Source organism: Oncorhynchus nerka, linkage group LG3 (genome assembly GCF_034236695.1).
Source record: "Oncorhynchus nerka isolate Pitt River linkage group LG3, Oner_Uvic_2.0, whole genome shotgun sequence".
NCBI lineage: Eukaryota > Metazoa > Chordata > Actinopteri > Salmoniformes > Salmonidae > Oncorhynchus > Oncorhynchus nerka.
This window is the reverse complement of record NC_088398.1, coordinates 16,425,251-16,439,143: the sequence shown is the minus strand read 5'-3', so window position 1 is coordinate 16,439,143 and position 13,893 is coordinate 16,425,251. Positions and strand designations below refer to the sequence as shown.

Here is a 13,893-nt window from a genome sequence, read left to right as displayed (position 1 = left end):
TACTGTACATTACACAAATTGCTGATCATTCAAGAATACCTAGAGAACCAAAAAGAAAGGAGGACCAAAGCACTCTTCATATAATTAATTACAATTCCTTTATTTGTATGGCATGTTCAATAGAAACAAGGTTTTTAAAAATCCGACGCGTTTCGGCTGCATGGCCTGGTCATGGTCAGGGAGTACAAAAAAAAAAATACAATGACCTCTTTTGAACAGCTTTTTCAATTAGCCCTAATTTGAAGAGGGAGTGGTCACAAAATTGATTGGACACACCTAGTAAGCAATACTATGCACATTAAAAAGTGAAATACTGTAGCTATGTTATCAAAAAATTCAACTCCAAGCTAGAACTATCAGAACGCCTAGAAAGGTAGTTCTAACCTTAAATATGACTGGGAGAAGTGTCAAGAATAAGGAGGCAATATATGCCATAGTACACTAGAACACAGCAAACATGAACAACAGCAGTCTAAACATAGCTGAGGGCAATTGAGCAAAATGTCCACTAGATGACAGCAAATGGTCCTATCACGACCCTTCAGGAAGGGTGAGAAATCCATATCTTCATTTAAACCAGGGTATTTAGTGGCCTGTGGTTTGTAAATCACAAAACTTTCCTTTTGGTTTAACTGTTTAAGACGGTCCCCTTTTCTAATTGAGGCCGGGACATGAATCAATACCCATAGCTTGTAGGGAGGCAGGGTTGGCATGGTATAAGGACTTGTAGTGCCTTGCCATGGGGTAGTCTTCATTGCCTACCCATATGGCGTACTTGTGTTCCGCTAAGCGGCCTTGAAGGCGTCTCTTTGTCCGGCCAATGTAGAACACCTTGCACTGTGGACATTCCAATCTGTAGATGACATGAGTGGTTTTACAGTTAATGAAATGCTTGACGTCATATCCCGTTGTGGAAGCTGTGTCAACAAAATACTTCTTCTTTGCAATATTTCTGCAATGGTTGCAATGGTTACATTTAAAATAATATCTAGAGAACATTGATATTTCACTGTTCAAATAAAAAAACTCAAATTAACAGAAACTGAAAATATATTTCTAACTATAATAATGTCATTCTGGGGCGGCAGGGTAGCCTAGTGGTTGGACTAGTAACTGAAAGGTTGCAAGTTCAAATCCCCGAGCTGACAAGGTACAAAATCTGTCGTTCTGCCCTTGAACAGGCAGTTAACCCACTGTTCCTAGGCCGTCATTGAAAATAAGAATTTGTTCTTAACTGACTTGCCTAGTAAAATAAAGGTAAAAAAAAAAAAAAAAAAATTCTAGTGTTAGATACTTTGCACAAAGATGATGGAATGATTTTATGGATCGATCTGTTTGAGGATTGCACGAAATCATGTTCACTTAACAACATGTATGGTGTAATTATCACACGGTTATTAATGAATAGTGATGAAGTTGTCACAAACTCTGCCCACAGGAGGTCACTGTGTGACTTCAAATCAGATAATAGTGTGATTCGACGTGACTGCAACACTCAACAAAAAGCTGCAGTTAGTTTCAAAAAGCATTGTATTTGGAACAAAACACACACTAAACCCTAAACCTCAATTAAATCTTGTAATAAATCATGTGGAAATTGAGCAAGTTGAGATGACTAAACTGCTTGGAGTAACCCTGGATTGTAAACTGTCATGGTCAAAACATATTGATGCAGTAGTAGCTAAGATGGGGGAGAAGTCTGTCTATAATAAAGTGATGCTCCCCCTTCTTAACAACACTATCAACAAGGCAGATCCTACAGGTACAAGTTTTGTCTCCCCTTGACTACTGTTCAGTCGTGTGGTCAGGTACCACAAAAAAGGACTTAGGAAAATTGCAATTGACTCAGAACAGGGCAGCACGGCTGGGATGTGTACACAGAGAACTAATAGTAATAATATGCATGTCAATCTCTCCTGGCTGAAAGTGGAGGAGCGATTGACTTCATCACTACTTTTATTTATGAGAGGTATTGACATGTTGAATGCACCGAGCTGTCTGTCTAAACTACTGGCACACAGCTCGGACACCCATGCATACCCCACAAGACATGCCACAAGCGGTCTCTTCACAGTCCCCAAGTCCAGAACAGACTATGGGAGGCACACAGTACTACATAGAGCCATTACTACATGGAACTCTATTCCACATCAAGTAACTGACGCAAGCAGGAAAATTTGATTTTAAAAAACTGATTAAAAAAACAACTTATGGAACAGCGGGGACTGTGAAGCAACACAAACATTGGCACAGACACATGCATACACACACACGATAACATATGCACTATACATACACACTCTATATACACATGGATTTAGTACTGTAGATTTGTCCCACAAGTGCATGCTCTACTCTCTGACAAACAGATAATGTTTGCTTGTGATCATATCAGGACATGTGTTGACTTTGACGTTCAAAAGACTACACTCCTAGAAAAAAAGAGTTCCAAAAGTGTTTTGGCAGTCCACATAGGATAATGTTTTTTTGGTTCCAGGTGGAACTCTTTTTGGTTCCAGGTAGAACTCTTTTGAATTCCATGTATAACCCTATATGGAAAGTTTTCTACATGGAACATAAAAAGGTTCTACCTGGAACAAAAAGGGTTCCACCTGGAATCAAAAAGGGTTCTCCAATGGGGACAGCCAAAGAACCCTTTCGGTTCTAGATAGCACCTTTTTTTCTAAGAGTGTACAACCAAACCTCAGAGTCTAAAATTACCAGCATGAAACAAACCCAACTTCACTATAATACTTTCACAGTACCTCCTTCTAAGGGAGGTGGAGGAATGCAGCAGCAGTAATATAGGCTATTGTACATCAGGACAATACATTCATCTTCAAGAGACTCAGAGAAGAAACACCAAAGAGCTAATTGATCATTAATTATACCTGGTGAGTACTTTTTGTCAACATCTAGAAACCTATTGAAGATATAAAATCTATACCTATTTCTAAGAGGTAACACAACAATTATTTATGCTTGTGACATTTTAAGCATTAAAAAATGAACAAAAATGACATAATTACTTGGTGATGAATAGAGTTTAAAAAAAGATAGCCGTTGGATTACCGTACTCAATTTGTGCCCCAATTTAAATACACTTTTGTTAATATATATAATATGAATTATAGACTACTTACAGGACTCTCCAACTCTGTTCCTGGAGAGCTACCCTCCTTTAGGTTTTCAATACAACCCTAGTTGTAACTAACCTAATTCAGTTTATCCACCGGCTAATTATTAGAATCAGGTGCCCTGGATTAGGATTGGAGTGAAAACCAACAGTAGCTCTCCTACAGTAGCTCTCCTACAGTAGCTCTCCAGGAACAGGGTTGGAGAGCCCTGGCTATGACTTTCTAGATTTATTTGACTGTGCAGTGAACACCTATAAGCACCTGAAGGTGTCAGAGCAGCCCCATAATCTGTATAATCAGCCTGTATAACAAACTAAATATGCTTCTCTGCTCAAATCTGGGTAAAATCTGTAAATTAATGTGAGTCTTATTCAGTACATTTAGTAATCTACCAACCTTGCCAGAAGACATGCCAGCTAAGATAGTTAGACAAGCTACTCTAACCTGATTGATAGGTAGAAATGGCTTCTTGGTAGCTAGTTATGAGGTTGGGAACCTATCCGGACTAGCTAAACCCAACTTCATAAAATTGCTAGGTGGCTAGTAGTATTACAGAGAAACAAACAAACAAAATTAACAAAAAAATTGCTTGCATTTTTTATAAAACAGGACAAATCTGAGGGAACGAAGAGGGCATGTGCCCCTGTGCTGCCTATGGGCATGACACTTGTGTTTGTTTTGTTTGTTTTGATGAATATTCAGTACAGCGATAATATATAAAAGGAACAATTTAAAGGGGGAATTTGTGATTGTTTTTGCATTTAAATTAATGATATATATAACCATTGATTAGTAAAGAGTATAATTTATCATTCATATAAGCTGTTGTACACCAATAGAAATCTAAAATATAAGATTGTTTCACTCCATTGTTTGTAAACAATGTAATTGTAAACAAACACAGTATAGCTTAAACTATAATATTGATCTCATGGATGGTCCTTGCATCCATAGCTACAGTATGTATATGAATATGGAGCCAACAAGGTTAAGAATCTATTACAGTGCCCTTGCGCAAGGCACTTAACCCCAATTGCTCCAGGGGCCCTGGACAATGTTGAACCCTGGCCGTGACCCCACTCCCTGTGTGTGTCAGGATTATTTTTTTTAACCTTTATTTAACTAGGCAAGTCAGTTAAGAACAACTTCTAATTTTCAATGATGGACTAGGAACAGTGGGTTAACTGCCTTGTTCAGGGGTAGAATAACAGATGTTTTCCTTGTCAGCTCAGGAATTTGATCTTGCAACCTTCCTGTTACTAGTCCAACGCTCTAACCACTAGGCTACCTGCCACCCCAACTTCATATGCAAGAAACACATTTCCATTACAAAGATGAACAAGTAAATTCCCACAAGTGTGTAACAGGACTAATATAAGCACCTCCCCCAAAATGATTATTATAATTAGTAGGTTCCATTTGTCCAGCCCCATCCCTCAGCTGTTTAACCAAACAGTGACAGGGTGGCTCCTTTTTTATTTTTTGCAGATTGTTTGCAGATTTATTTGCAACTGCAGATTGCCACTATGACAATTCAGGTTGATTTTGAATGAAAGCACACCACCTTGACTAATAACAATACTATTTCTGTCTTTCTACAGACAAGGATATGGAGCCAACAACAGATTATAACTATTCTGCCTACTACGATGATGGAGAAGGGTTAAATACATCAGAGGGCCAGCCATGCAACACTGCCAATGTGAAGGAGTTTGGACGGGTGTTTCTGCCTACATTCTACAGCCTGGTCTTCATCGTGGGCGTCATCGGTAACGGCCTGGTGGTCTATGTCCTGGTGAAGTTTAGGAGGACCAGAAGCATGACAGACCTCTGTCTCCTCAATCTGGCACTGTCTGACCTTTTCTTCGTCATCTCCCTGCCTTTCTGGTCCCACTATGCCACCGCAGCCGAGTGGCTCCTGGGGGACTTTATGTGCCGACTGGTAACCGGACTGTACATGCTGGGGTTTTATGGCAGCATCTTCTTCATGGTGATCTTGACAGTGGATCGCTATGTGGTCATAGTCCACTCTCACAAAATGGCCAGGCTCAGATCTGTCAGAGTATGGGTCACTCTGTCTCTGCTCATGTGGGCTCTCAGTCTCTGTGCCTCTCTGCCTACAATCATCTTCACAAAAGTAAATAATGAGTCTGGGCTTACAACATGTAAACCAGAGTATCCAGACGGTAGCATGTGGCGTCAGGTTTCTTATTTAGAGATGAATGTCTTGGGTCTACTTCTCCCTCTCTCCGTCATGGTGATCTGCTATTGCAGAATCGTTCCGATGTTAGTCAATATCAAAACCACCAAAAAGCACAAAGCCATCAAACTGATAATCATCATAGTAGTGGTCTTTTTCTGCTTTTGGACCCCATACAATGTGGTCATTCTCCTGCGTTATCTGGAGGAACAAAGCTATTTTGGGGACTGTACAACTCACACGAACATAGACCTGGCAATGCAGTGGACAGAGGTGATAGCGTTCACACACTGTTGTTTGAATCCGATCATCTATGCCTTTGTAGGGCAGAAATTCATGAGTCTCGTCCTGAAGTTACTAAGAAAATGGATGCCAATGTGCTTCGCCAGGCCTAATATTAGTGAGTTGTCTGAACGAAAAAGCTCAGTCTATTCCAGGTCTTCTGAAATAACATCTACAAGATTGATGTAGATTGACTTGTATACAAGCACAATTCAAATATACAAACTTTGAGAAGGTAAAAGACAGTAAAAGATGTAAGGAAAAACTACAAACAAATGTAAGGAGGATTTCTTTGAAAGTGTGGCCACCCTAGCTGTGAATCTATGCTTACAGTAGATACAGTAGTTATCAGTTGCTCTTTTGTATCTTTACATGCTCTAATTACTTTGTTGATAGATACCTTTAAAGAGTGTTAGTTGAGTCCTCATGTGGTATTGTGTGAAGTGTGAAAAAAGTAAAAAAAATTGACAGTATGTACAGTGCATTCAGAAAGTATTCAGACCCCTTTCCTTTCCTTATTTACATAAGTAGTCAGACCTTTTGCTCGAAATTGAGCTCAGGTGCATCCTGTTTCCGTTGATCATCCTTGAGATGTTTCTACATCTTGGTTGGAGTCCCCCTGTGGTAAATTCAATTGATACGACATGATTTGGAAAGGCACACACCTGTCTATATAAGGTCCCACAGTTGACAGTGCATGTCAGAGCAAAAACCAAGCCATGAGGTCGGACAGGATTGTGCCAAGGTACAGATCTGGGGAAGGGTACCAAAACAGTTCTGCAACATTGAAGGTTCCCCAAGAAAACAGTGGCTCCATCATTCTTAAATAGAAGAACTTTGGAACCACCAAGACTCTTCCTAGAGCTGGCCGCCTGGCCAAACTGAGCAATCGAGGGAGAACGGCCTTGGTCAGAGAGGTGACCAAGAATCTGATTGTCACTCTGACAGAGCTCCAGAGTTCCTATGTGGAGATGGAAGAACCTTCCAGAAGGACAACCATCTCTACAGCACTCTGCCAATCAGGCCTTTATGGTAGAGTGGCCAGACAGAAGCCACTCCTCAGTAAAAGGCACATGACAGACTCTCAGACCATGAGAAGCAACATTCTCTGGTCTGATGAATCCAAGATTGAATTATTTGACCTGAATGCCAAGCGTCACGTCTGGAGGAAACCTGGCACCATTCCTACAGTGAAACATGGTAGTGGCGGCATCATGCTGTGGGGATGTTTTTCAGTGGCAGAGACTGGGAGACTGGTCAGGATCAAGGGAAAGATGAACGGAGTACAGAGAGATCCTTGATGAGAACCTGCTCCAGAGCGCTCAGGACCTCAGACTGGGGCAAAGGTTCACCTTCCAACAGGACAACAACCCCAAGTACACAGTCAAGAAAATGCAGGCGTGGCTTCAGGACAAGTCTCTGAATGTCCATCAGTGGCCCAGCCAGAACCCGGACTTGAACCCGAGTGAACATCTCTGGATAGACCTGAAAATAGCTATGCAGCAACGCTCCACATCCAACCTGACAGAGTTTGAGAGGATCTTCAGAGAAGAATGAGAAAAACTCCCCAAATACAGGTGTGCCAAGCTTATAGCGTCATACCCAAGAAGACTCTAGGCTGTAATCGCTGCCAAAGGTTCTTCAACAAAGTACTGAGTAAAGGGTCTGAATACTTATGTAAATGTGATATTTCATTTCTTTTAGTATTTTGTTGCAATAAAAATCAGTTTTTGCTTTGTCATTCTTGGGTATTGTGTGTAGATTGATGAGGGGGAAAAACTATTGAATCAATTTTAGAATAAGTCTGTAATGTAACAAAATTTGGAAAAAGTCAAGGGGTCTGAATACTTTCCAAATGCACTGTACGTATAGTTAGTTATATTTGTATATTACAGGGTTTTTTCATCTAAGAATGTGACAAAAACCTGACTGGGGTATCTGCTTTTTAACAAGGTAACCACAAAGCTACGCTGCGTTTTTTGGGGGGAGGGAACTAAAAAGTGTCACTACACAGCTGTCTGTTTAAAAAATATACACAAATAAAAAAGCTGAGACTGCTGGTTTGTAAATAGACAACACAATAGTATGTGGCATGAAACCAATGTTATGTTACGTACTATATACCGTATACATGACTGTATAGGATTTGTGATTACCTTGTCTTCATTTTTTTCAACAATAACATGTTTCTTTTTTATTTCAAACCACACTTTTGACAGTTTGTTAATGGTATACGGTATTCTGTATGTAACGGGCATTTAGAAAATATCAATAAAGTCTGGTTTGGTGACATTTCCCCGCTGTACCTTTTACTTGATGTTGACTTATTCAGCTTGGTCTACATGCACAGAGAGACATCACTTCACACCAAAACAACACAGGAACATAGCCTTGACATAGCTTACATGAAATAAGGAAGTGAGACTCAGAAGTGTCAAGGAGGTAAACGGCCAGCTACTTCTCGTAGTCCTTGTGTGGGTTATGTCTGTAGTAGTAGAAGGAGGTTGAGGTTTAGAGAGGTAGGCTGGTAACCGAACGGTTGCCGGTTTGAATCTCAGGGCTGATGGGGAAATCTGGTGGGAGTGTGCCAGAAAGTTCTACATAAATAGCTTTGTAGAACTTTCTAGGAAACGCATATTGTCAAATCTCATCCAATATGGAAGCAAACTATTGTAAGATAAGCACAAGAGGCTGGAAAAAGCCCAGAGCAGTGCCATTAAGTCGTGTAAAAGATTAAGTGACTTGCTCAAGGGCACAACGGCAACAGGCGGCACATGAGGTTCTGATGTCAGCAACTCTGTGGTTGCTGGCACACTCCCACCAGATTTCCCCATCAGCCCTGAGATTCAAACCGGCAACCATTCGGTTACCAGCCTACCTCTCTAAACCTCAACCTCCTTCTACTACTACAGACATAACCCACACAAGGACTACTTCCATGTATGAATGTTACAGAATGCACCTTTTAAAATGTTATGTACTCTATTCATTTTTCAATTCTATCTTTCCATCTGAAAAGCAGTTCAAAGCAGCATCTACATGCGTGACAGATATATGTATGTTTGGTGATGTTTCCCTCACCCACACTCATTCCCATACATTTAGAAAGAGGGCCATTACAGGAAACCCACATTCACACCTCAGCCTGCTCAATGCAGCAATGCAAAGAAAATAGTTATCTAGAGCACACCTTACTAGAAAAAAGTTGCAATCATTGGTACAAAAGAATAGAGTAGACAAAACCTAAGAGTAGTTTCCCGGCCACACTGTTTCAACCAGCACACACGTTATCACCAGAGGGAGGGTTACAGCATTCAATCTGTACATCAGAAAAGAAGAGATTGGGGTAAATAACATACATTTTCACTTCATCATAGCCTGCTTATAGACATGCAGCCAACGCAGGCACAGACAGTCTAAAGGGGTGTTAGCCTCACAGGAACTACAAAATGGGGTCTGTCAATAGGGGGTGTCAGTATTTAGCAGGTGGTGGTGGTTGGTGATGTGTGAGATCATATGGGTTGTGGTTTGATTCTGGTTAGGATTAAAGAGCATGTAGAAATAGTCTTTAGATCCATTTACAGTTCTGTGCTTGAATCATTTTTTGGGATCTGTCAATACATACATTCTGAGGGAAAAAGTATGGTTTTGAAAATGTTATGTTTAATTTTTAGATATATATTTTTTAAAGAACACATTGTATTAGTACATTAATATGGCCCTACGGGGTAATAACTTTTAAAATTAACAATGAGTGTGTCAAGGCTTTATAGCTGTTGTTCTTTGAACCAAAAAAATGTCGGTCTTCAGCTTACATAACCTTGACAACAACAGTAATAAATGCCTTGTTGTACGACATAAGATTTCCGAAGATGTATTATAAGGGGCTGTTTCTTTGTAATCTCCATCAAGTATGTAGAGTAGGTTAATTCCCACAGGTTGTTTCGAAGGACACATTTCTCTTCATATCAGTCATCATAATATTTTAAAGTTTATCATTACACTCTGTGTCACGGGTGTCATTGGAAGTAGACCAAAGTGCAGCGTGGTGAGCGTACATTTTATTTTATTTTATTTTATTTTATTTTATTTAAAAATGTTGCCAACAAAACAACCGTGAAGCTTACAGGGCTAAGTGCCACAAACAAAGTTAACTACCCACACTGAAAGGAAGGAAAAAGTGCTACCTGTGTATGATTCCCAATCAGAGACAACGATAGACAGCTGATTGATTGATTGAGAACCATACCCGGCCAAAACATAGAAATCAAGAAACATAGAAAACAAAACATAGAATGCCCACCCAAATCACACCCTGACCAAACCAAAATAGAGACATAAAAAGCCTCTCTCAGGTCAGGGTGTGACACTGTGATTCATTTGAAAGCATTGTAATTTATTTTAAATAATCATTAGTTAAAACACAGTTACCATGGAAACTGATAGATTGCATGTTGCTAAAGTATTAAGTAATACAAGTATGATGCCATAATGGTGTAAGTAGGGGGATGAGTGACAAATTAACATTTGAAGTAACATATGATTTTATAATCTCGGCAGTGTGCAGGTAACCATTCAGAAAAAAAAGGCATAGAATTAGGAAGTAGAATACTAGAATGAACATTAACCTTCTAATAATGGGATAAAAGTCAGTCATTTTGGTCAGGGTGGATAAGGTATTGTGTAAAATATTGAATTTGAAGAATGTTTCTGCACTGTATGTTTGTTTGTTTGTTAGCTAGCTAGCCAGACAGTTTTAGAGGAATGATTCCATACATTTTTCAAATTCCATTCAAACAATGCAGTCAATACACAGCCATACACTGGCTGATATCAATTAATGATAGGACTTAGACAAGTTGTAAATGTGACAAGTTGTAAATGCAACAAGTACAGATATGGTATCATATAATAGCACTCCTAGCTTTCCAAGAAAACAAAAACTGTTTCAAGTTTTATTGTCACGTGCACAAGTACAGTGAAATGCCTTTCTTGCAAGCTATTTCCCAACAACGCAGTAATTGATACCAGTAGTACTATAACATGAAGTAAAGTAGAACAAAAACACACTAGAAATAGAAATAAGAAGAACAAGAGAAAGTAAGTAAGCTATATACAGGGTCAGAGCCAATACCATATACAGTATACAATGTGCAGGTATGCTGGAGTGGTAGAGGTACATACATGTATGTATCGGGGTAAGGTGACTAGGCATCAGGATATATGATAAACAGAGTAGCAGCAGTGTAATATGACGATTTTATGTGAGTGTGTGTGCATGTGTGTAGAGTGGGTATGAATGTGTGTGCGTGTTATGTGTGTGTGAGCAAATGGTGTGTGTGCTTGTGTTGGAGGGTCAGTGTGAGTGTGTGTGAGTGAGTGTGTAGAGTCAGTGCAAAAATGTAAATAAAATAAAAGAGTCAATGCAAATAGTCTGTGTAGCCATTTTGTTAGCTATTTAGCAGTCTTATGGCTTGGGGGATAGAAGCTGTTCCGAAGCCTGTTGCTGTCAGACTTGTTGCTCCGGTACCACTTGGTGTGCCGAAAGGAGAGAGAAGAGTCTATGGCTTGGGTGGCTGGAGTAACAATTTTCTGGGCCTTCCTTTCACATTGCCTCATATTGAGGTCCTGGATGGCAGGGAGCTCGGCCCCAGTGATGTACTGGGCTTTCCGCACCACCCTCTATAGTGACATTTATGGTCTGTTTACATACATACTGAACAAAAAGATAGACGCAACATGCAACAACTTCAATGGTTCTACTGAGTTACAGTTCATATAAGGAAATCAGTCAATTGAAATAATGGATTTCACATGACTGGGCAGGTGTGCAACCATGGGTGGGCCTTAGAGGGCATAGGCCCACCCACTTGGGAGCCAGGACCACCCACTGGGGAGCCAGGCCCTGCCAATCAGAATGAGTTTTTTTACAGACAGAAATACTCCTCAGTTTCATCAGCCGTCCGGGTGGCTGGTCTCAGTGTATTTTAGAGGCAATTTATATAAAACCCGTATAAACTACATTTATAATTATATGCTCATATTTTAGGTTGACAATATATATATGACACATTTCTAATATCACATGCCTAGAACATGCATTTCTGATATCACATTTCCACATATGTAAAATCAGGATTATGCCTCTACTGCCATTCATTCCAATTAGACTGATGTCTCCTTGACCAATATGGCTGCCATTTTAACCCCATTCTGGAACTTTGAGGGTTTATAACATAGATATCCTATTAAATTACTACTAGAGCCATGACAATGGGATGCACACAATACAGCATTGATTGTTAACTAACAATTCACACCATCCTTTTTTCCTCAGTAAGATGAATACAACCGAGGCCACCAGCACAGATGATTACAGTGGCGATGACTACTATGGCAACATGAACAGCCCCTGTAGCACTGGCACCAGTCTAACCCAAGGGTCCAACTACCAGCCCATTCTCTTCTACCTGGTGTTCACCCTGGGTCTGACAGGCAATAGTCTGGTGCTCTGGGTCCTCCTCAAGTACATGAAACTGAAGACAATGACAGACATCTGTCTACTGAACCTAGCACTATCTGACCTGCTCCTCGCCCTCTCCCTGCCTCTCTGGGCCTACCACGCCCAGGGTCATGAGTTTGAAGGGGACAGTCCGTGTAAGATCATGGCTGGTGTCTACCAGGTGGGCTTCTACAGCAGCATCCTGTTTGTAACCCTGATGAGTGTGGATCGCTACCTGGCCATCGTTCACGCCGTGGCCGCCATGAGGGCCAGGACGCTGCGCTACGGAGCGCTGGCGAGCATCATCGTCTGGGTAGCGTCCATCGGCGCTGCTCTCCCTGAAGCTATCTTCGCAGCAGAAGTGTGGGAGGATGACGAGGACAGTGGTTCAAGTTGCCAGCGGATTTACCCAGAGAACACAGAGAAGACATGGAAGTTGTTACGGAACTTTGGTGAAAACGGAGTGGGGCTCGTCCTATGTCTGCCCATAGTGGTCTTTTGTTACATCAGTATTCTCACTGTACTACAGAGGTTAAGGAACTCCAAAAAAGACAGGGCCATGAAACTGATATTCGCCATCGTGGGTGTGTTTGTAGTCTCCTGGGTCCCTTACAACGTTGTGGTTTTCCTCCAGACCCTTCAGATGTTTGACATTGGGAATAGCTGTGAGGCTTCAACACAGCTTGATATAGCTATGGAGGTGACAGAGACCATAGCTCTGGCTCACTGCTGTGTCAACCCAGTCATCTACGCTTTTGTAGGAGAGAAATTCAGAAAGTGTTTGGGCACTGTGCTCTCTAGATATCCGCTGTGTAAGAAGCTCAGCAAACATGCAATGGTGAGCAGCAGAGGATCAGAAAACGAGACTTCTAACACACCTGTGTGATTGTACTGCTGACAGACAATACTTCCACTGCTGAAAACCTATTTTCATTGAGCAGAAGACCAATTTCTGTTCGTATGGAATAATGAAGTATTCTTCTGAACACAGACTTGCATTTAAATGAAGTGTAACTGTATAATATTTAACTTTAAATGTATTTTGATGAGCTCTGACTATTTGTTTAAGGGTGATGGGCTGTTTATGTTTTGATTACCCATGTATGTATTTCATGTATGTATTTCATGTATGTATTTCATGTACAGTACAGGCCTTGCACAACATTTTGCTACAGCATAATATCAATATGTTTTGCATAGAGATTATCTCAACTTTTATTCTTATTGTATGCACACATTTTTGTTATAACATTAAAACACAACCATGAGCAGGGTTGTGGCCAGAGGACTGCTACTGGATGACCAGTGGCTATCTGGCTACTCATTGGCTACATTAGAATTTTGACCGTCCTGTGATTGAGGACGTGTTTTGGTATTAATTTGAACTTGGACTTCGAGGCAAGAATGTTACCTTTTGGATTATTTTGAACTTTTGTTGGCTGAGTAGGTATTTGTGTTCCTTTCTGGAGGGTTTTCTCAATAAATCAACCTGTGAATTGTGTTGTGCTCAAACATATTTGTTCAGCATTGTGTTGTCATTTTATGCTGCTGCTGTACACCCCTATACTCCAGTTTGCTCCACAATCTATTTTATTCAGTTAAAAATGCTAAATTCAAAGATGAGACAGACAACAATCCTGCTACATCACGTGGTACATTACGTGGGTTCAAATCTTCTTTACAGTACGTTTACTTAGAATGGTTTTGATCCAGAAAACTCACATATCAATCTAGTCATCATAGAATTTATTTCAATTTCAAAGACAAGAATT

At 40.4% G+C, this 13,893-nt stretch overlaps 2 protein-coding genes and 1 long non-coding RNA gene across 3 annotated transcripts; 2 read left to right on the top strand and 1 right to left on the bottom strand.

Moving 5' to 3' along the window:
• Positions 1-81: 81 nt before the first annotated feature.
• Positions 82-3,432, bottom strand: LOC135564311 (uncharacterized). The gene is made up of 2 exons (XR_010460906.1): positions 3,144-3,432; positions 82-853 (listed from the first exon to the last, which is right to left on the bottom strand). It is a non-coding gene; the product is annotated as an uncharacterized LOC135564311 (long non-coding RNA).
• Positions 2,704-7,914, top strand: LOC115102765 (C-C chemokine receptor type 5-like). The gene is made up of 2 exons (XM_029623044.2): positions 2,704-2,894; positions 4,739-7,914. Exon 2 carries the CDS (start codon positions 4,747-4,749, stop codon positions 5,806-5,808), a length of 1,062 nt encoding a protein of 353 aa, XP_029478904.1. The 5' UTR covers positions 2,704-2,894; positions 4,739-4,746; the 3' UTR covers positions 5,809-7,914.
• Positions 7,915-8,835: 921 nt separating this feature from the next.
• On the top strand, positions 8,836-13,637 carry LOC115114506 (C-C chemokine receptor type 4-like). The gene is made up of 2 exons (XM_029642802.2): positions 8,836-8,965; positions 11,957-13,637. Exon 2 carries the CDS (start codon positions 11,961-11,963, stop codon positions 13,005-13,007), a length of 1,047 nt encoding a protein of 348 aa, XP_029498662.1. The 5' UTR covers positions 8,836-8,965; positions 11,957-11,960; the 3' UTR covers positions 13,008-13,637.
• The last annotated feature ends 256 nt before the right edge of the window (positions 13,638-13,893 follow it).